At 45.3% G+C, this 22,874-nt stretch overlaps 1 protein-coding gene across 1 annotated transcript in view; it reads right to left on the bottom strand.

The window, feature by feature from the left end:
* Nucleotides 1-1,699: 1,699 nt before the first annotated feature.
* Nucleotides 1,700-22,874, bottom strand: part of BAHD1 (bromo adjacent homology domain containing 1) — a 63,630-nt gene continuing 42,455 nt past the window's right edge. Inside the window, exons 3-7 of the mRNA XM_053382466.1 lie at nucleotides 15,380-15,741; nucleotides 14,108-14,267; nucleotides 10,722-10,798; nucleotides 7,703-7,794; nucleotides 1,700-5,151 (exon numbers count right to left, since the gene is read on the bottom strand). Coding sequence (XP_053238441.1) covers nucleotides 4,962-5,151; nucleotides 7,703-7,794; nucleotides 10,722-10,798; nucleotides 14,108-14,267; nucleotides 15,380-15,741 — 881 coding nt within the window. The 3' untranslated portion in view covers nucleotides 1,700-4,961. The remainder of the gene's footprint in view (nucleotides 5,152-7,702; nucleotides 7,795-10,721; nucleotides 10,799-14,107; nucleotides 14,268-15,379; nucleotides 15,742-22,874) is intronic.

The following is a 22,874-nucleotide window of genomic DNA, read 5'->3' as shown; positions in this document are numbered from 1 at the left end:
CCAGAATAAGGGCCATCCGAGTCAAAGAAGAAAAATATCCACAATGAGCAGCAGGAGTGAAGCACTTTTAATGCTGAGTCAGCTCTGGTTTGCTCTGGGAAAGAAGCTAGGACTCTTTTACAGCCCCTCAACAGGCAGAGGCCTTCCCACAACAGGGTACAAACTGAGCTAAATCCCAGGTCGACATCACAGTCTAACACCACATATTTCAATGTAATTTATTGACCTGGTTGGAATGTGGTTGAGTTGCTGTTGTTCTCTGTGCCTTAAGCATTTCGAATGAGGTGGGGATTTTCTGCAACAAGTTAGAACTTGTGGACCTTTCAAAGGGAGGGGATGGAAATTAAGTTGGGCAGGAGGGAGAGGAGTTCTTCGAACTCCACAGCCCCCCAGCTCTAGTACTCATTTAATTATGAAAAGATAATTGTGGGGGGCAGGTGGACTTGATCTGAAGGGGTCAGTCTCCTTGCATCTTAAAAGGATCCTTCACTTCCACAGTGCACCTAACATGCTCCCAGCACAATTTGTGTTCCTATTTTCAGGTTGCAAGAGTAGTTCGCTTGCTTCCCTTTAGCTATCCCCTCCCCAGGCCCCATCCGGCAAGAGCGATACTTGTGAGGTGCCCTCCAAGGCCAGGAATGTTTTCCAGCACTACAAGTACAAATGCAACATCCACACATTGTCATTTGGAAAGGAAGAAGCCATGGCGGTGGGCCATTCCTCCTGTTTTCCGGTATGCCCTCTTCCCATGTAGATGCCACAAGTGGATGTCCTCAGGTGGATATACTACTTTACTGATATAGAGCACAGTGAAAGACACTCTGATCCCAACAAACTCTCCCTGTGTGTGCAGGTTATCACAGATGGCCAGCCTGAAAGTAACTTTGAAACAGAAAGTTAGGTGAGGCATCATGAGGATTGGGGCCTTTTTTTGATGTGGCATTCTCCTTATGGAAAGCCCTCTCTAGGGAAAGTTGCCTGGGCCCATGCAATCTCCAATCTTAGGGAAAGTGGTTTGTTGTCTCTAGGAACAGAGGCACTGTCTCTGAATACCAGTTGTCGAGTAGCAACAGTAGGAGAAGACCATTGTCCTCACTCCCAGATTGTGGGCCTTCTGTAGGCATCTGGTTACCCATTGCAGGTTACAAGGTGCTGGACTGGACAGGAGTTTGGTCTAATCCAAGAGCATTCTTCTTACTTTCTAATATTTATGAGATCCTGCATTTTATGAGTTTAGGAATGGATGTACCTTATATTCAGCAGGAGTCTTCTGTGCCAAACTTTTTGGGGGGAGGTTTCCTGTAAATTCTTTTTTTTAATAATAATTTTTTTTAGTCTCCAATTACAATCCAATAATAGCCTCATTACTGTGCCAAACTCTAAACGTTTGCTGAAAACAAAATTAACACCACTTTACAATAGTCTATTGATGTTTGATTTTAATTTCTTTTTGCTTTTACTTGTTTTTAACTTTTTATGAAGTTATTGTTTGGTTTGGTTTTTATACGGCTGTAAACTGCTGTGACACAGTTTTAAGATACAGCTGTCTATAAATATTTTTTTCTAAATAAATACTGGAATTTGACATGCCTTTGTGAACCACCATGAGACTAAGAAAATACATTTCATGGCCTTTACTGTTACCAAGTAGACCCCCATCAACAGAATAAACACAGGCAAGAAAAAACTGCATTTGAGCTTTGTTTTCTAAATCAATACAATTTCTCAAATTTATTTTTAAGAATTACTTCTAATATATCTTTTTCACAGAAGGAGGGTATAGGGAATGCTCTCATTCCATCTGTAAACACTGAAATACAGATCTGGGAAACAAGGGAAGAGACACAAAAAAGTGCATTTTACAAAATTATCAACTAAAATATATTTTACATGTATTACATTTCAATTTAAATTCTACTGACTGCATTTTCAGTTTCAAAAATATTTCCATATCTAATAGATTAAAAAAGCATGAAATATTTTCATTTCGGATAAGACATTTCAAATCATTTACATGCTGCCCGCAAAACAGCATAAAACAACCACACAAGTCTTTAAACAATATTTCTTGGCCTGAAGTAGATTCTGACAATATCAGAAGCACGGAAGGGTTAGGGGTTCTCCTCTCCAGATAGGGGGCTTCTAGCCCACCCCCGAACCTGGGCAGATATACAATTTCTTTCCTTTTGTACAATTGTGTGAGTTTATTTACTTTGTTCCTGCCTGGAGAGGAGGCAGAACGAAGGAGGAGGAGGAAGCAGTAGCAGACATCAGATTTTTCAGGAAATGAGTCTGGTTTCTCAGTTTTCCCAAAAGCTCTTTTTACAGGGCAGTAGCACCCTGAACATGAGTCTCGAATCAAAAGCTGTGAGGATTCCCTTCACTATACCATGAACAACACTACTATTTCCCCCCTCCCCGGAAAAAGAGGATACCTAGCAACATGGTTTCTTCCCCCCACCCCCAATTACAGGGGCAGAGAAAGGAACCCCAAATCTGATTCTGCATAGATCAGACTACTCAACTCCTAACACACACACACACACACACACACACACACACACACACACACTTTACCCATATCATTCTGGGAACATTCCCTATTCCAGTCATTCTCTTTCCCCTACAATTCCCTCTTCAACCAGGCAAATGGAAGAACAGGCAGCAACTACGGAACCCACAGTATTGCTCCCAAACCACCCCAGCATACCTCTAAACTGAAAAGAGTGATGCCAGCCCTACCCTTCCTTCCATCCAATCTGAGCCTCCCTCATGGTCAGGCTCTCTCGCCTGCTTGAGGGAAACATCACACGGAAACTTCTGTTCCATTCCTGTGCTATAACAAGGTGTGCTTTGTAGCACCAGCAACTCCCAACAGCCCCCCGACATGCCCAAGCAATGGTTACGGGGGGAAATAAAGCCATTACTTTGGCACTAGCCAGCTTGGATCAGCCACAGATTCTTGCTCAGAATTAGGGTGGGGATTTCCCCCGTAACAGCAGGGAGCAAATCCTTTCCCTACTAAAACACAGTAGGAATTGTCTCCTCGTGACCTTGAGGTATAACCACCTCTTGCTTTGACCTTCTCAACCTCTCTCTCTCTCCTCCCCATCACTTTCCCATCTTTGGTATGATGAGCAAAATCTGCAGATCTCCACGTGTGCACATGGCACAAGGAACTGAACATAGCAGGGCTACTTCCTCCGGGCCAGGCAGGCAGAGAGAGCCCAGGTGGCGAGACTCCGTTCCAGCCTGCGGGCAAGTACTACTTCTACTTGAAAAAAGACGACAATATTAAAGCCGTAGGAACGTTTCTATCATCGTATAACACTAGTTCAGAACACTCCCCCCCGCAACACACACACCCAAAAAGTAACCCCCACAGGTCCCTCGTTCGGGTGAGCGACTCTGGCCATCAGCAAGCACATCGACTGATCCAGTGTTAATTCTCATTCTTCAGAATTAGTGCAATCTACAAATGGAATCCCAGCTTTGTGTGACCGGTTCAGCGGGCTCTTCGTACGCTGTCCTTTGGTTTGCTTTTAGAATTAACTGAAATAGCTTCGTGTTAAAGCCAAAACTAAAGTAGTTTTTTCTTTCTTTCTAACACCTATACATGTAAGGCAAGAGGCAGAAGTATCCGTAGGAATCAGGTAGCAAGTTTTTTTCCCCTCTCTCCAAAATGCAAACCTCTCATTGGTCAGTTCCTTTTGGGAGCCAAAGAGTCTCGCCTTGGTGGGCATGCTCAGATGTCAGTGTTAAGAGGAGATTTTTGGGGGTGGGGTGGGGAGGTGTTTGGGAGAGGAGAGAGGTAGGCAGGCAAAAGCAGACCAGGCTGGTCAAGTTAGGATGCCTGTTTCGAAAAGAATGCAGTTCAAGCGGTACAATGTCCTTGCTAACTCTGGCTTTTAAGCCCTCCCCGAGTACGCTGGAGTGTGCAAATCCAGGTTCTACAAGGGCTGGAAATAAGAGCAAAGAAAATGGAATCGGGATGGGAAAGAATATCCACTATTTCAACCAGCAGAAGGGATGCCTCTCCAAACATCTGGAGGGAAGGTATCGGTTTTGTAGCAGCTGTCAATTAAGCTCTGGGAGCTGTTCAGGTGCTTGCCCACTTCTGAAGCAGTGATCATTAAGGTTGGACCCTGTTCTCTCTCTCTCGTGTGTGTGTGTGTGTGTGTGTGTGTGTGTGTGTGTGTATTAAATCTACGCAGCTTTTCATAACGGTCTGAAGTAATCCTATTGCATCTTTCCCACTTCCTGCTTTGGAAGTGAAGCTCAAAGCCAGTCAGGAAAGCAAACAACGGACTGGACAACCCCAGAAAGAAAGCAAGTGTGGTCCTCCTCCCCTTACCAAATCAAAACATGTTCAGCATGTGGCAAGGACATGCAGCACGTAAACGTCTCCCAAACAGGGGTGCTTCTCCAACCTCAGGTATCACACTGATCAGAAGGATCTCTGCCTCAGCCTTCATATCGAGGACGCGAGATCAAGGGCCCACGGCAGCTCAGCTCTCTTCGGCACTCGTTCCCCTTCTGTATACTCTAACCATCCCCACCAAGACTGGCTCTGGATTCAGTTTATACTGGCTTTTATCCCCTGGACCACCCCGCCCTTTCCCCTCCCCCCTCCCTCCCTCCCTCCCCCCTTATAAGATGCTCATTGTACATATATATATAGATATAGATTTACAGAAGCAAGTACCTATATCTATATACACACACACACATTTCTCTATAGATATATATTTCCATTTATGCTCTTTATATGAAGTGCTGTGCTTTGAACATCTGCCTCGGCAGGAAATCTGCTCCCCAAACGCAGAGGATAGAGTGCTTGGGCATCCCCTCCTGTGCCCGAGGGCAGGGCTCCACCACAGCACGTGCCGGCAAGGAGGTCAGGCTGCCCTCGGCTCTCCAGCCGCCACCACTTGTCAACCCCACGGAGCTGCAGAGCTCGGCTACTGCGGATTCTTCAAGATGCGCCCATGCCGGAAGTCGTAGACGTGGCGGCAGAGGAAAACCAACTCGGGGTCAGTGTCCTCTGGCACCTTGCGATGGGCAGGGGTGGAATACTCTTCCGACGGAGGAACCATCACGGCTTTCTTGCCCGGGATCCCCTCCACTCGACGCTTCGCCAAGGCACAAAATCTGCAAAGTAAAAAAAAAGAATAATACTACATTTTTAGCATTATTAAATTCATATAGAACAGAATAAATGTCTAGTTGAGCCTCTCTAAAGGGCAAGGGCAAGCAAAACCAAGACTCTGGCGTTGGTTATAGTTATCTTCCCTTTTTGAATCTGCCAGAAAAATGAGAGGAGGGCCATGAAAGCCCATGATGCACTGATAAAACCCCAGAGAAAACACATGGAAGAAATGTATAGCAATGTGGCCCTACCGACTGCTCTGCTCCACCTCGGCCATGCTGAAATCCAAAGAAAAACTCCCCACATGTTCTGTTGACAAGGGTGACTAGGCGGGGGGCGGATTCACTCTGCTCTTGCACTGTTGAATCCATATCATTTACATGCTGAGTTTGTATAAGCATAGACTGGATTATGGCAGTGCAATTTATGTGGGGCTGCCCTTGGAAGCTCCAACTGGAGCAGACTGTGGCAGCCAGACTGCTCATGGGCGCACCTGCCCATCTACTACTGAGCCAGGTTCAAGGTCCTGGTATTAATTTACAAGGCCCTGAACACCTGAGGTCCTAGGTAGCTTAGGGACACTTGAACACTTCTCTTCCAGCTCCATCACTGAAATCATCAGCAGAAGCATTGCTGGTTGTTTCCCAAGTTCGCAAGGTTCATTTACCAACAACAAGTAACTGAGCCGTTGGTGTCATGGTCCGAGTCTTGTTGAAAACTCTGCAAATAGATTCAGCAGACACCTTCTGTTTCAATATTTTAACCCCACTAGGGTTATGCCGGCAATTAAGAATATATCTGTAATGGTTATATGGGGTTGCTCGTGCGTAAGTTGCCACCACTCCTGGCTAGGTTGCCGGGTTAAACCTTTTCCTGGCTGGACAGCCCTTCACTTCGTGGCTGTTTCAGTCGCTGGCAGAATCCGTCAGTGGGCGTTTCTTGAACTTCTTCCAGCAAAGAAGTTCTTTGACGCCAAGTCTACGCCTACTTTCCCTGCGCGGAAGTCTTCTGCGCAGGGTGGGTGTGGGTAGCGGAGGACCTGTGCTCTCCCCGCTGGTCTCCGGCGAAGAGTCCTGGAGCCCCCTCTCCGATTCCCCCATCCGCCCCCCTTTATCCCTGGTGTTACGCTGATTTCCTTCCCCAGCTGATGAGTTCCCTCTCTCCCTGCCGGGCCCTTCTCCGGCATCGCTTGGGAGCCTTGCCTCCACTTCTGGCTCCGATGTCAGTTCCCTGACAATATCTTTCCACGATAGTTAGCTTATTTCTCAATTAAGATTTTTTTATATGCGGCTTTTGGCATGGTTTTATGTATATATTGTTGTAAGCTGCTCTGACACTATTTATGAATCATGGTATAGAAATAATTTATATGAATAAATAAAATGAATAAACAAACAAACAAACCAGTTTTAACCCAATCTGATTTTTAAAAATTATACAGTGGTACCTTGGTTCTTGATGTTAATCCGTTCCGGGAGTCCGTTCGACTCCCGAAACGGTTCAGCTTCCAAGGCAAGGCTTCCGATTGGCTGCAGGAGCTTCCTGCACTCAATTGGAAGCCGCAGAAGCCGCATCAGATGTTTGGCTTCCGAAAAATGTTCGCACACCGGAACACTCACTTCCGGATTTGTGGCATTTGGGAGCCGATTTGTTCGGGAGCCAAGTCGTACGACTACCAAGGTACCACAGTTGTACTGCCTTTTCACAAAGAAATGCACAAGGCAGTCTTGTTTGTTAAATGAAAAAAACAACAGTCAAATTATTTAAACAGGAGCTTCTTTTAAAAGGGCTAGGGAAGATATAGGTGGTTTGGTGTATAGGTGGGGATGGCGCTCTCAATTCCACCCTACTGCAGATATAGAAGTGGCCAGACCTTAATCATAAGGTTTGGCCACTTCTATATCTTATATGGCCCCATGGACTAGATAGGCGAGGATTGCCTTGGACTTCAAAACTATTTTATAACAATGAAATACTTTAGGAAACAAACAGCTCACAACTACAAAATTATACAGAAGACTGCTCCCTATAGTCCAGACAAACGTCCTTTAATAATGCTTAGATACACTTAGCAAACATTAAATGTTCCTTCTAAAAAGGATTCAAATTTCTCTACTGGGGGAAGAGAGATTCTCATGCCTTAAGCTGTCTTTAATGTTAGTGGGGTAGGGTATTTTGATTAAGACTGCGGATTATAAAACGACACTCTTCCATTTTTTAAACGAGCTTTTAACAATTTCCCCCCCAACCCCAGTTTTACTGAGAGAGGAATGAGTTGGCAGGTGGGTGGTGAGTGGATAGTTTTTTGTTTTGTTTTTTAAACTAAAACAGGAAAGATGCCAAAGTAGTAATACTCTTTTCTCCTAGACATACCAAGAATAACCACCTGAAAATGGATTGAGATGCCCAGACAAGCACGATTAATGCCAAGGCAGAGAGAGAAGGAACACACCCATCAGCAAATGCAGCAAAGCAAAGCACAAACCATGCCGTGGAAACTGCCTTTCTGGAACTCTGAGACCACAGCAAAAGCAAGGTAAGAGCACCACCTACCTGCAGTATTCTGCAAAGGTCAGGACATAGCACTTCTCCTCGATACAGGCAACACTGTTTTCATCCTGATGTCGGGATGCAAAGATCTCATTCTGCAAGAGAGCACATAGTTGGGACCGTCGCAATGCATAGCAAAACTTCATGTGCAGGGGAGGCAGTTGTCCTGTGCATACTTTTGTCTCTGGCCTGCTAAGACATCGTGCCTGCACGTTTCTCTGCCAGCCACTTTGAACGTAGGCCGTGAGGCAACTTCTCATGGGACACATATGAGGTGTTGTTCCAAGTAGAACCTATCAGCTGTCGTCTTTTTAGACCAGCCTTTGCCAGCCTGGTGTCCATCAGATGTTTGGAACCCAAAGCCACCACCTGGAGAGCACCAGTCTGGTGAAGGTAGTTTTAGATTATATAAGGCATTCGCTGTTGAGATTCTCCTTTAACTTTCTGGGAGCTAAACTGCCCAATCCTAACGTATGGGTACTAAGGAGCAAGCCCAATTAAAATTAATCTCTTGATCCCATGTCTTACAGGGTCACACCAATCTACCTGATCACATGCAGGGGGAGGATGCTCCAGACCAATTGTGACAGGAAGTCCTCCTGGCTGGAGTAACATCCACCTGTGTGTCCACTCAGGGCAAACAGGAAATGTTGTACTTGTCTGCTTATGTTACATCCCATAGGTCTCTCTCTCTCTCTCTCTCTCTCTCTCTCTCTCTCTCTCTCTCTCTCGAGTCTTGTGACCTTTGAAGATGTGGCCGTGTATTTCACAGAAAGCCAGGGTGCCCTGCTGGACCCAGACCAAAGGATTTTGTATAAAGATGTCATGATGGAGAATTATGGGAACGTGGCCTCATTTGGTAAGGAACTTGACTTGACGTTCTGTAAGAACTTGAAGGATGGGTATCGCCTCTCCATCACTGGACAAATAAGGAGTCTGTATTAATTTAGATTTCTTCAGTAATTCCTCCCCCCTCTTCCTAACTTATTACACCTGGGTGAGTTGCATGATATACTTAAAAAGGTAAAGGGACCCCTGACCATTAGGTCCAGTCGTGGCCGACTCTGGGGTTGCGGCGCTCATCTCGCTTTACTGGCCGAGGGAGCCGGCGTTTGTCCGCAGACAGCTTCCAGGTCATGTGGCGAGCAGGACTGTGCACAGGATTACAGCCTTAATTTAATCTCAACAGCCACAAGGCTTCTAAGCCTTACTAAAATTCTATCATTTAAATGATTCACGTGAAGGTTGCCGACATCTGATTGTCTTGATAGACAATGGAGTGCGCCTCTGAGGGTGAAGTCAAACAGCTGTGTTAGCAGCACCAAAGTGACCTCCCTGGGGCACAAACCTGGGCAGTGTTTATGGAGGTCCAGGGCTGCCCAGACAACAAGACCCACCCCCCTCTTGGCCTCACTAATACAGTCCAAAGGAAAGCAGAGAAGTATATTTGGCACCAGCTTGGATGAAGGAATTGCCGGAAGGAGGAGTACAAAGCGCTAATCATCTTGGAGGCTTCACTCCCAGATTTATGTGGGGTTTAGTCCTTAGCCTTTTCTTCTACTCAAGATACCACCCAAGGCAGTGGAGGTATATTGCCAGAAATAGGTAGAATAACTTGTGAAGAATTATACTCCCTAGAGTAAATGTGGTTTTTCATGTTATTTTGCAGCCAGTAAGAAAACCACTATGTTGCAAAATAGTTTTTATAAATGATACTATAGAGTGCTTTTTGACCCTTATGCTTTGCTTTTCCCTTTTGAGAAAATGTTAACTGGAATCCATTTTAACAGCACTGCTACTTTGCAAGCTTTGGGGCTTGGATGTTAATGTTTATATTTTACATGGAACTGTTAATTAAGACAGAACTCTGTCAGTTCAGAGACATTCAAGTGCATTTTAAAAGGTTGAACTGCCTTTCCAATCACTGCAGAAGTCGGACCAATATACAATATTCTTCTTCTTTCTGTTTCTGGAACCAGCTTGTCAAATCACAAACTCCTTTCTTTCCCACACAATTTTAAAGTATTATTTTAACTTGAAAGGCAAGCAGTAGCATACTCTTTCCCCCTGTGTAATTCTAGAACAGATATGAAGCAATCAGGAGTAGCTGAATCATCCTGTCAGCAGGGCAACATAGCTAGAACTAGTTTCATAAAAGGAATTCTAGGGTGTTGCGTTTTTTTGGTGCTGAAGAGACAAGGAGAGCATTTTTGGTTTTGCTGCTGCTCAAAAAAGTGCAATTGACCTATTAAACTGTGGGGAAGATGATCAAACCTTCCATAACAGACAAACACCTTTGTATTTATTGTACAATAAAAGAATTGCCTGCGAAGGGAGAAATACAACAGGTGCAGATCTTTAAAATCTAGTATTTAAAGAGGTCTCTTTAAATACAGCCGTACCTAGGTTTCCAAACAGAATGCATTCTGGGAGCCCGTTTGACTCCCGAACTGTTCAAAAACCAGGGTGCGGCTTCTGATTGGCTGCAGGAGCGTCCTGCAGCCAATCAGAAGCTGCGCCGGATATTTGGCTTCCAAAAATTGTTCAAAAACCGGAATACTCAATTCCGGTTTTCGATTGTTCGGGAGCTGAAACATATGAATGAGTTCCAAGGCATTTGGCAACCAAGGTACAACCGTACAGGTAACTCACAACTTATGCACATTTAACTTGCATGCATTCAAAAAGGGGAAAGACTTTCACAGAGGTAACAGCACACTTCCAAAGCAACTACAAGTTGACTGTAAAATCATGAATGTTCTGAATGAGGCAGTAGAGGGCTGATTTTACACCGGAACTCAGATTACTTGCCAATTTATGAGATGCAGCAGGTATTTACTTATCAAACCACACTGGTTACAGTGACAGAAAGAGATGGCCTGGCTAACCAGGAATAGAAGATTCCAAATGTTTTGAAACAGGCAGCACCTGTTAATCACTCTCCCTTCTCCCTGCAAGAAAAGGATGGCACAATGATCCCCACCTGATCATACAAACCACCACAAGGACACACTCAACTCACCTGATGCATGCTAGGATTGCGGCCTCCCTGAGTGTGCTCTGGTCTGTAGTACCACAGGAGGCTCATCATCAGCTCCCCTGGAAGCAGACAAGGTAGGTTTTCAAAGAAATCTCGCGCATCAGCAGGAGCACAGACATAGCAAAAGAAAGAGAGCTCCCAGCATTCCCTCGGCTATAAGGTGAGCCTGACTTCATGGCAGAAATAAGAGTTGTGCATACTCATACATTTCTGCACCACTCTGGAATCGTCTCAGGAAGGCTCGTTAAGAAATATTTAAGTAAGTTATGTGACACTCCCCACTTTTAAAAAGTTGTGCGTGTCTTCACCCACAAAATTAACAGTCATGGAAGCAGTTAATTATTTGCTCCGGATTGAATGACTTGTTCTAGTCAGTTCAATCTTTACACTGCAGCTTTGGGTCAGCCTGTTTAGACTTCTTTCAGGCTGCTCAGATTGCCTCACGAGAGACAAGAATCAGCTTCTACAAACAGGATGGTGGTTCTGCCGTTTCAAAGCAAGGCAACACGATTGTGGTTTGAAGCTTTATTTGAGCAATGCTCTTCAACCTTGACTTCCCATATGTATTGGACTACAGCTCCCATGATCCCTGACCATTGAGCTAAGCTGGGAGGGCAAGATAAGAGCTATAGTTCAACATCATCTGTGAACCAGGGGCTGAACTAAAACTGGATTAGAGAGCTCTAGAATTCCAAATCGCTTTCTTAGCCACACAAAGCCTCAGCTGGAGGCACTTGGGGACAATTGCACAGCATTCTTCTTTAGGAAGCCAAAAGGTTTGGATGCTCCTCGTACCCTTTTTGCTATTGGCGTTTGGAATGTAACTTTTTATTTTTTGAAACATGTTTTGTTAAGTTTTCAAGAATAAATAAATACATAAGCAGTGGATGCAGATACAATTGCACCACACTCTTATACTACCCTCAAATAACTAACTGAAACAAAACTAATTCCTTTCCTCCTCCAACCAACAAACTCTTTGGTTCAAAGTGTCGTAAGAATGTCCTGTTACTCCTCAACAGGCAAGTGTGGCAAAGAAATGCGAAGCATAACACGTGCCAAAATATAGCAAATCTACCAAAATAGCACTTTACTTTAAGATGTCCAAACCCTCATATGTTGTGGAGGAAGAGATAAATCCTTAGTTTTATCATTAACAAAGGTGGTAAAAGCCCACCACCCTCCCACAAAGTAATCTTTATTTGCTCATCCCCCAACTGCTTCCCATGTATATGTAAGTTCTCCCACTAAAGTTAATGCCATTTAACTTTTAAGTCTTGAGTCATCTTCAGCAAATTAAGAAACTTCACCTCAAAACCCAACCACCCCCTGGCCCGGAAAGGGAGAAACCACCTTGCTCCCCCACAGTACTTTTGCTTTTTGTTCCCACCTGCAGCACGGCACGATCCTAGCTGCTAGAAGACGGATTACAAAGCAGGCAGAAACCAGAGTTTGACGCTATTTCCCAGAATGCGAACTATAAAGAACATTAGTCTAATTAGTGGCTTCTGAGATTCTGGCTGTTAAAAGAATCACGTGGCAGCAGGTGTTGCTCAGATGTTACGCTCAGTAGAGAGACAGTGCAACTGTTTGGAGGGCGCACATTCCCCAAGTACGTGGCTTGAGGCAAGAGCCAGAATTTGCAGTTTTTAAGAGCAGTAAGAGAAAAGGCATTCCTGTACTTCCCCTTGTTGTTGTTATTGTTGCTCGCAAGGGGAGGGAAATGAAGGGAATAAAGTTTTTCACTTCACTTCACACACTCTTGGCTGACCTGGCCAAGAGAAGGAAGCCTGCAGGAATGGGGGTTGGGGGGCAAGCTATGAAGGGATGGGGGAAGAGTTTTTTTTTGTGTGGGCTGTGTGTGTGTTAGGGTGCAAAGGGAAGACTGGCAATGGGGCAGCAGCCCCTAGTACAAAATAATTAAATTGGTTTTCCCTCCTCTCTCTGCAACAGAGAGGGCCACCAGCCAGATGCAATTCTCTGAAATGAGACGGATGCACTTGTGTCCCACATAGGGTGAGAGCCAGTGCGGTGTAGTGGTTAAGAGCGGTAGTCTCGTAATCTGGGGAACCGGGTTCGTGTCTCCGCTCCTCCACATGCAGCTGCTGGGTGACCTTGGGCCAGTCACACTTCCTTGAAGTCTCTCAGCCCCACTCACCTCACAGAGTATTTGTTGTGGGGGAGGAAGGGAAAGGAGAATGTTAGCCGCTTTGAGACTCCTTAAAGGGAGTGAAAGGCGGGATATCAAATCCAAACTCCTCTTCTTCTTCTTCAGGGATGACCAACTGATTGCTCTCCTGCACCTTGAACATGGGAGTTGCAGAAGACCTGGCCACGGAGGCTGAAGAACTCCCCGAGCACTAAATAAGAGGCTCTTTCCGTGATAATTGCAGAAGCCTCTGAGGTGGCCTCCCATTCAGTACAAAGGGTTGAGGAGAGTTATAGTTCGGAATGATCCGGAGAGCCAAAGGTTCCCCACACCTGATGTAAGGTTTCCGGAGCATCACTGCCGTACAGTGCCTTTGTGGTCTGTCTTTAAAGACAGTTCAGAAACTTCCAACTGTTTCAAAACACAGGTGCCCAGGAACTGGCACCACCTCTATTGCTCCAGTTACACTGCCAGTGCTACTATATTTCTAAGCCAAATTTAAATGTCTCTTGTTGGCCTTTAAAGCCCTGAACAGGTTATTGAAGGACTGCCTTCAGTCCCATCAGCCTGCCTGTGTGTTGAGAGCCGTTTCAGAGGCTTGCAGTGTGTGAGCCATCAGGCCGGCGGACAGAAGGGAAAAAGCTTTTTCGGCAGTGACCCCACGTTTGTGAAACTGTTCCAATTGGGATTCAGCTGGCTACATCGTTACAGGCCCTTAAGGGGACATGGAAAACTCATTTGTTGACCGCCAACTTTTCACATTTTTTAGGATTTTAACTGGGCTGCTGTCCTTGTGACGCTGCTTTATTTTGAGATCTCCTGTTCTACTGGGCTGAGCACTGCTTTGATATTATTGTGGCTGCTGTGGTTCGGCTCTGTTGGGATGGTGGGCTCACAATTCACTTAACGTGTTCTGCTAAGCCTACTTGTTGCCCCGTGGGGAACTTTGACATAATGGGCCTTCTGCTTCCTTCTAATTTGGATGGAATCATTAATAAAATACAGAGGCTTTGGCAGGGGTGTGGAGGCAAGGTGGACAGGATGACCCTCCAATTCTCTTCTAACTCTTTAGTTCTTTGATAAAGAAATTCAGTATTAGCTGGGTGGGTGTGGGTGTGTGCATGCGTGCATTTACAAGCCATCCATCACTTGCTACCTTCCATTCCATTTCTCCCTGACTGCCTACAAAGGAGATGGCAGTCATTTACCCATCCAATACCTGTTTTGGGGTCTTCCCACAGGGCCGATATCTTTGCCACATAAGGCATCGATTTCTTTCGTGGTCCAGATTTCAGGAGGACTGTGTCTCGGACCCGGATGATTTCTCCATCTCTCTCCACGGCCTGGTAGCTCTTGCGAACAGCTGGCTCTGGTTCGTTCTACAAATATTGACAAGAGAGAGTGCCGAGGAAAGAAGTGAGGCAGGGAAACAATGCTGAGAAACAGACGCCAGCTTCCTTGAATCCACCTACACCAAGCAGAAATCTTTCTGCCAGAAAGGGTGTGTCTGCGCTGCCAGAGGAACCCATGGAGAAGCTGCAGCATACAAAACAGCAGGATGCATCTCTCTCCTCCCAGCAGGTTAATTTCAGAAGCAAAACATGCTGCTCAGATGAAAGGCAATGATTATGAAACCCAGAAAAGAAAGGGAAAAGAAATCTTCAAGCAACTTCAGTTTGTTCACACCGGTTTTAAGGAAAGCAGCTCTGCAAAAAGTGGGGTACTTCAGCCCTCTGCCCGCAGGCTTAACATCCCTGGGAGAAGAATCTGTTTAAACTTCTTTGCAGTAAAACACAGCACAGGGCAGTCCCACTTAATACAAGGATGCTCTATGATGAAAGATGTTGGAGCCTAACAAGGCTCCATCTGTACCTTTTTCCAACACAGAAGCAGGAGCAGGGTGGGGCAGGGCACATAAAGTCAATCATCATCATCATCAATTAAAATTGTATACAGTCATACCTTGGTTTTCGAACAGCTTAGTTCTCGAACATTTTGGCTCCTGTACGCCGCAAACCTGGAAGTGACTGTTCCGGTTTATGAACCATTTTTGGAAGCTGAACATCTGACGAGGCTTCCGCGGCTTCCAATTGGCTGCAGGAGCCCCCTGCAGCCAATCGGAAGCCACGTTTTGGTTTCCAAATGTTTTGGAAGTTGAACGGACTTCCGGAACGGATTCTGTTTGACTTCCAAGGTATGACTGTACTGCCCTATACCCACAGGTCTCAAGGTGGTTACAACATAAAACAATATAAAACACAATATAACACAATATAACAATATAAAAACACAAAATACATAATAACAACAAAAACAACGCAACACATTTTAAAAGGGCACTGGATGCCAATCAGCCAAAGGCCTGGTTAAAGAGGAACATTTTTACTTGGCGCCTAGAGCTGTATATTCAAGGTGCCAGCAAGCAAGCCCCATCATAAACAAACCTCATTCTTGGAGAAAAAAACCCCTGCAGTTTTGGCAGGCTGCTTACCACAACATAGACAGCCTTCTCGGAGGCTGCTCCAATGGGTATCCAGCCATTGGTGGCTCTTCTCCGGTTGATCCGTTGCTGCTTTGGATGAGAGTGACCACCAACGGTTTTGCTGTCAGACACATGTAAACAGCTGGCGGTGTTGCGGAGGCCTGATTTGGAGCCACTGGGAGGCTTGGAGCTCTGTGGGCACTCACGGGCCATAGTCTGGGGCTCCGAGTTGGGTGTCTGCAAGTGAGGAACAGGTTCTGCAGCTGGTGGCACACTTGGTACCGGACATCCTGAGAGTGGGTGGGCAGGTGAAACAGGGTGCCCTGCCACAGGGATTGTGAGGCTCAGCTGGTCCAGGGACTTGCAGCTGTCTACAAGGAGATGAGGAGGGAGGGAAAGCAAAATATAGCGTGAGGCACTGCTTGTCGGAAGAAGAGGGAATTATTGGGATGGTTCCTGAGAGCACGACTGTAAAGCCCTCCTTAACAATGACTAAGCACAAATATTACCATCGGAAGCCAAGTGTCACGCTCAGAATAACAGCAGGAGGAATGACATCCTGGCTCCATAAAAAAATACTTTTTGCTTCTGCCCAGCTCACCTCCTCCACCACAGTATTTACGCAGCATTTTCAGTGTTCAAAATACTTGACTGCCCGGTGCCAAATTTGTCAGAACATGTTTTCAACCTCAAGAACCAAAGTCTCATTTTCCTTGCACCTTCTTTCTCTTTCAATGGCAAGTTTTTAGCATGTATGCTCTAATTATCAGTGGGGGAGGGGGAGTAAATGTGCAAACCAGTTTTGACTGAGATATAGAAGGCAAAATGGGTCTTCCAGGAAAAAGATTCCTGTACTTCCCCATGCTATCAGATGCTCTTCTCCCTAGTCCCTACATAGTTACTGCTGCTTCAGGTGTCCCAGAGGGGGTTATCTGCACCATATTATTAGATTTTGAATGAAAATAACAGAAGATGAAAGGGGGGGAAAGCTCTCATGCCACTCCCAAGGAATCTCCTGCAACCAGAAGAAAATGTGGAAGATCCCTATGATTCAATAGAAGTTCACATGAGAAGACCTCTTCTGCTTGCCACACGTGCAGAAAATCCAAACCTCTTGGGCGTGCAGCTGCCACATCAGCGGCATGGGGGCTGCTGCCATATTTCTGGTCTACCTACCAAGTCAACTATAAAAGCAATACCAAAACACCCGCAGTTCCTCCTGGCAGAATGCATGCAAAAGGGGCTTCAGTTTCTTAGGAAAAGTTAGAACAGAGAATGACTGAGAGTGTATTTACTTATGGTCTCTGTGTTTGGCTTGGAAGCTGCAAAGTCAGGAAAAAAACAGTGCTGTCCAGGGTTGTAAAGACTGCGGAGAGAATAATTGGGTGCGCTCTTCCCACCTTGGGCCAAATCTATGCTTCCAGGTGTCATAAAAAAGCTGTAGAGATAGTGCAGGATAGTATGCACCCCAGAAATGATCTCTTTCAGCTTCTGGAAGAAGGTACAGGGTTATAAAGACTAGGACTAGCTGCCTGAGAAACAGTTTTTATCCAAATGCGATTTTGGTTTTAAACGCAGTGTAAGATGCATATTGGATGTATATTGTATTTAATTATGGGGTATCAGAGTTTTTAGGGGGTTAACCAGGCTGGGATAGCAAGCTTGTTGGTTTTTGAATGTCTGATGTAGATTTTTTCAATTTCGTTGTTCTGTATAGGACAACAACAATAAAGATTATCGTATCGTAACTGTTCCAAAATAATGCAAAAGGCTGCTTCCTTTGTGGGACTGGGGATCCTAGCTGTCACAGCCAAACACGCCTCGGTGCAGTGACGTTTTTGAATGGCAAGAGTAAACATCGGTGGAAAGGTGCTTACCTAGCTCAGTTGGTAGAGCATGAGGTTCTTAATCTCAGGGTCGTGGGTTCAAGCCTCACGTTGGGCAAAATATTATTGCATTGCAGGGGATTGGACTAGATGGCCCTTGGGATCCCTTCCAACTCTACAATTCTATGAGTCTCTGATTCCCCAGCTCATGACCTGACCAACGCTGCAAGAAGGGAGCTCCGAACATGAAGATAAGCCCGCGTGAGCAGGCTGGCCTGAACCTTTCAGAATAGTCAGCGGAGCAACTTCCGTCGGCCTCCGATAAGTGAGGAAGTTCACAGAAATGGATGCTGCAATGAGTGGCGGCCCCTACGTATGCAGCCTTGGAAATCCCAGCAAATTAGAAGAATCAATGCCACAGCTGATTTCGATCTAAAGAAGCAAAGCACGGCTGAGTCTTTTTGCTGTGGGAAACTGCTGCCCTCTGCCTCCCACTCTGCAAGCTGTAAAACAAGGCTGGGAAGCAGTCCTCCCTCCTCAGAGATGGGAGTATTAACAAGCAAGTGCCACAGCTGTAAAAACAAGGACAGCTAATAAAATATGACAAGATCTTTAAATGACCTGATTATTACAGGCACAGCCACCTTTCCAGAGCTCCCTGAGTTGTGGTGGCCCCGCCTTTTGATGTGCAGAATCCCTGAAGTCAGAAACTGGAACAGAGCTTTCTGGAGAGGGTCTCTTCTCCTGGGGAGTTGTCACACTTTTTGTATCTCGAATCTAGTTCTCAATGAGTTGGACAAACCTGCATTTGGGCTTTTACACTTCAAGCTGCAGGTGCTGACTTGTGATTGAATGAGCCCTTCATACACAAATAGGCAAAGGTAAAGGGACCCCTGACCATTAGGTCTAGTCCTGACCGACTCTGGGGTTGCGGCAGTCATCTTGCTTTACTGGCCGAGGGAGCCGGCATACAGCTTCCAGGTCATGTGGCCAGCATGACTAAGCCGCTTCTGGAGAACCAGAGCAGCGCATGGAAACACTGTTTACCTTCCCGCCGAAGCGGTACCTATTTATCTACTTGCACTTGACATGCTTTCAAACTGCTAGGTTGGCAAGAGCAGGGACCGAGCAACGGGAGCTCACCCCGTCACAGGGATTCAACCCACCGACCTTCTGATCGGCAAGCCCTAGGCTCTGTGGTTTAGACCATTCCCATCATCCCTGACACTGGTCCTGCTAGCTAGGGATCATGGGAGTTGTAGGCCAAAAACATCTGGAGGGGCGAGTTTGAGGAAGCCTGATATAAATCACCCACCTAGAACCAGTCTTCCTGAAATATAGTTCTCTAGCATGATGTCTCAGTACACAAAGAGGTAAGGGATGAATTCTAGCTGCCTGCATGACTCAGGGAAGCAACCAAAGATTATCAAGCTCATTGGGGGACCTTGGGCTAGTCACTCCCTCTCAGCCTAGCCTACCTCACAGGGTTCTTGTGGGAATTAAATGGAGAGGGGGAAAACAATGTAGGCCACCTTTAAGAAAAAGGTGGGATATAAATGCAAAAAACAAAAAAAGTAAAAATATACAAGCAGCTAGAAGGAAATCTCAATTTGCTGCAACGAATCAAGCATTTTAGATTGGGACAGGAAGGGAGAAGAAACAGGAGAAGTTTGGAATCTCATGGGTGGGAACAGAGACGGGAAGAAAGGAGTCACTGTCTCAAGACTGGACTCACGCAATAAAGTAGGCAGACAATAGGTTTAAGTCAGGACAAAGTACTTCGAACATTGCATTAAACAGAATATCCAACACACCAGCACAAAATACTGTGCTGGCTGAAGTGCTAAGATAAAAGGTTTTTAAAACAAAAGGATTAGGTGAACACAGATACCAAGAGGCTAGAAGTGCAACTTCCATCTTGAGTGTTCGCATCTATAAGTATCTGACACTGTGGCAACGAGGGACTGACACAACTGTTTTGACCTGTTTCTGATCTTCTCTGGCTACCAACGGCAGAGGGAGAAAGCTCAGTTAGGTGATCTGATCCAGCACAAAAATTCCCACAAAAGTTCATTAAAAGGCTAAATGGCAGTTCTCCGCTGCACAAAGCATGTTTAATTACGTCACTGAAGACTCAGCTGTTCAAAGGTGGCTGTTATCACAAAACCATCACACTGATATGTCCTGAGTTATGGAAGACCCTGAAAGTAAATCCACCTTACTTAGTTCTAAATACCAGCTCACACCTTTAAAGCAGGAATAGCCTAAAAATATCACAATTAAAAATACCATGAGAGATCCATGCCACTTCTCCAACATGGCACAAATCTGTGCAGTTAGCCACTGAACTGACCAGCTAGCAAGTCTCGCTGCAAGGATTGGGGAGACTGGTGCAAGGAGTCCCATTTTGCCAGTGGTCTTTCACCGATTATTGGATATTACTGCCAGCTCCATGACACTCAATGGATCTGGAGGAGGGCAGTCACTCTGATGCCTGCAACAATCTCCTTGCCAGACTGAGGGAAAATGAAAGAACTACAAGTGACTTTCAAGCAATTGCTTCTGACCCAACTTAGAAGTAACAGGCGATACATGGCTTGTTTGTGCCAGCCAGACGAAAGACAGGCAGTTGAGGGGAGGGCTTCAATGGCCACTGGACCAATTGGCACCTATAGACCAATTGACTGCATACAGTCCTGAGTACCATCAACTACCAACAGAGGATAGAGCTGTTGATGGCTACTAGTAATGAGAGCTCTAGATGATCAGTGTGTCTCTGAGCACCAGTTGTAGGGGGATGTGAGTGGGAGTGTGTTATTGTGCCCGTGACCTGCTTGTGGGAGGCTTCTCATAGGCATCTGATTGCATGCTGGACCAGATAAGCCTTTGATCTGACCCAGCAGGGCTCCTCTCATGTTTAGCCACCACTCAAACCTCCTAATTTATGAATGACACTCATCTTCCTTTAGCAACTTCATCCCTTTCTAAGAAAGGCGAAACCTGATTAAAGGTCTTCCCATGAATGACTCAAAATATTTACACCACCTTCCCAGTTCTGCCAACTAAACTACAATCAAGTTCTTGATTATAACACAATGTGGCTTAGGGCACTGCCCCCTTTTTACAGAGTCTGCACTCCCCCAATTTCCTGAATGTGTTATGCAATCAATAAGTATTTAGTGCAAGGTAAGATTTTGAAGGCACATAAACCCACCAGGTGAGAACAAAAATGGCACTATGGTAGCACACACATTTACACAAATACACTCTTTGCTCCTATGCTTCTTTTTTGAACCGCAATATATTCCGGGAGCAGGAGGAAATCGTAATGCCCATCTTATCCCATAGTCCCAGTTTAAACATTTCAGCCATCTACCTAAAACCCTCCAGCAGTTTAATTGGATTAGCTATCCTTTCCTGCGAATCTTAAAACGGTTTTCACAGCATGGCTGTGCACAGCCAGAAAGAGATGTCCACAGAGGCAACTGCCATCTCGGGGAGAGGAAATTACACCTCTTTATTGACTAATTGTGTAAATAACAGTTATTACAGATATAGAATTTTATAGTCCGGCAGCTTTTATTCTAGACACAGAATTTCCTAGCACAGCAACAGTGAGAAGCGTTTTTAAATCGTTGGGATCAACATTTTACATGTTGTAAGAGAAAGATCCAGAGAACACATTGATTAAGCCCGGCTATGCAGACACCAGAAGCTGTACCTGAAACAAATGACCTATGAAGCTGCCTTGTATGGAACCAGCCTCTTCCAGCCTTTCCCAACTGTGGATCACAGGGTATTCAGACTACAACCCCCATCGACCTCAGCTAGCATGCCCAATGGTCAAGGATGGTGGGGTTGTAGCTCCAACAACTTCTAGTGACCCAAGCTTGTGGAAGACTGCTCTACTTCAAGTGGTCTTAGCTCTCTGTGGGTACCAGGCAGAGAGAAATCCTTTGACGCTGGAGATGCTGTGGATTGAACAGCTTTGTGCATGCAAAACATGTGCTCTACCTACTGAGCTATGGCTTCTCTTGACATGGATTCGAGTAAGAACACAGGAAACGAAAACATACGGGTTGTGTATGACTGGGGTCATACTCTGTGCAGGCCCACCAAAATCAACGGAATTACTAATTTGTCCATTGATTTCAATGGTTCTACTGCAAACATGGCTTAATTAAACAAAACCCTATTTAGAGCAGTTTTTTTAAAAACTTATCTGTTTTTTAAAAAACAAGGGTTTTTTTGCTGTTTTTCTGTAACAAGCACAGTTTTCCCTTGTTAAACTGGATTAAAACAAAACCTTAATGTAACCTTCATCACTTAGAACAGAACTTAAGTTTTCTTACAAACTTACAAAAGGCTGCTTCTCTCTGTAAGGTAAAATTGTGGAAAGCTATCGCCAGTCACCAGTCATCTCCATGCGGCACAATAGTTTATGTACTTGCACTATGGCCTGATCCTGGGGGCCAGGGACTAGCAAGTCACCACTTATCCCTCTGTAAAATGGTCATAACTCAGTGGTACAGCTGCACAGGTCCTGCGATGGAAGCTTCCCACAGTCAATTCCTAGCATGGCCAGGGAGGGCGGCTGCTACCAGCAGATCTGAAAGTGTGTGAAATTAGTAGGCAAGCTTTAAAAGGTGTTGGAACTACAATCCACCAAGTGCAATTTTAGCTTAGGGAAGGGGAAGACACTGAGGAGAATTCAGTGTTGTGACCTACTGGAGAAAGTGTGTGGTACAGAATAAAGAATCTTTTTTGTTTAACTCAACTCAATTCTCTATAAGAATACTAAGGGCTGTAAAGAGAACTTTGCAATATGTACTGAGGCCTCTGAGTTTAGCCCCAAAGTGTCTGGGGACCCTCCGCAGTGGGATAGGCTGCACTGAAAACCACTTGGAGAATAAAACAGAATAACCGCTAAATGGCAACCACTAGGGCGTGTTGACAGGAATCTTTAGACCCAAGCCATAATCTATTTTAACAGAGGTTTGTAAATAGCTACTTGCTTGGTTGCTAGTGAAGAGGAAGAATCAAGGCCAGGAAAAGTAGTCCCTCTTTTTAGGATTAAATAGGATACTACACTATGCAAACCTGGCAAATGTAAGTCTTAGTTTTAATTCTATCAACGTTTAATTGTTTTTTAATTATTCCCTCCTCACATGCCTTTAGCTGTTCTTATTTTTATCTGTAAGCCGCCTTGCACCTCTGTCAGGGGAAAGGGGGTGGTGTAAATAAATGTATAATAATTTATTTGTAAGTTGTTTTGGTCTGAAACAACTGTAGCTTACCCTGCACACCAAACACAGCCCTGACTTTGTGGTTTGTTTCTGTCCAAACAAACCATGAGAAGAAGCCAAGAACAAACCACTGGTTTGCACATAATGTGATTTGTTTTGCCTGAGCTTGGCAAAGAGAGGAGACAGACGAGCGCAATTCACAGCAAGACACAGTTTCAGACTCACTGTGAAGTGAGAACAGGGTTGCTAGTGGGTGTGTGGGCAGGTGGCATTTGTGTACCAACCTTCACAACTGCCTTTTGCTTTGTTTCCTTCTCTTCCCTTTACAAACTGCTTGGCTTCTTCCGAGTACCAGAGCACTAGAGGAGGGTTTGTGCTCCTCTGGATGAGGAGCAGCTTGGTATGCTACTCAGCATGACCACCAAACTGCCT

Source organism: Podarcis raffonei, chromosome 1, assembly GCF_027172205.1.
Source record: "Podarcis raffonei isolate rPodRaf1 chromosome 1, rPodRaf1.pri, whole genome shotgun sequence".
Lineage (NCBI taxonomy): Eukaryota > Metazoa > Chordata > Lepidosauria > Squamata > Lacertidae > Podarcis > Podarcis raffonei.
The sequence above is the reverse complement of the archived record's forward strand: the minus strand, read 5'-3'. Positions and strand labels throughout refer to the sequence as shown.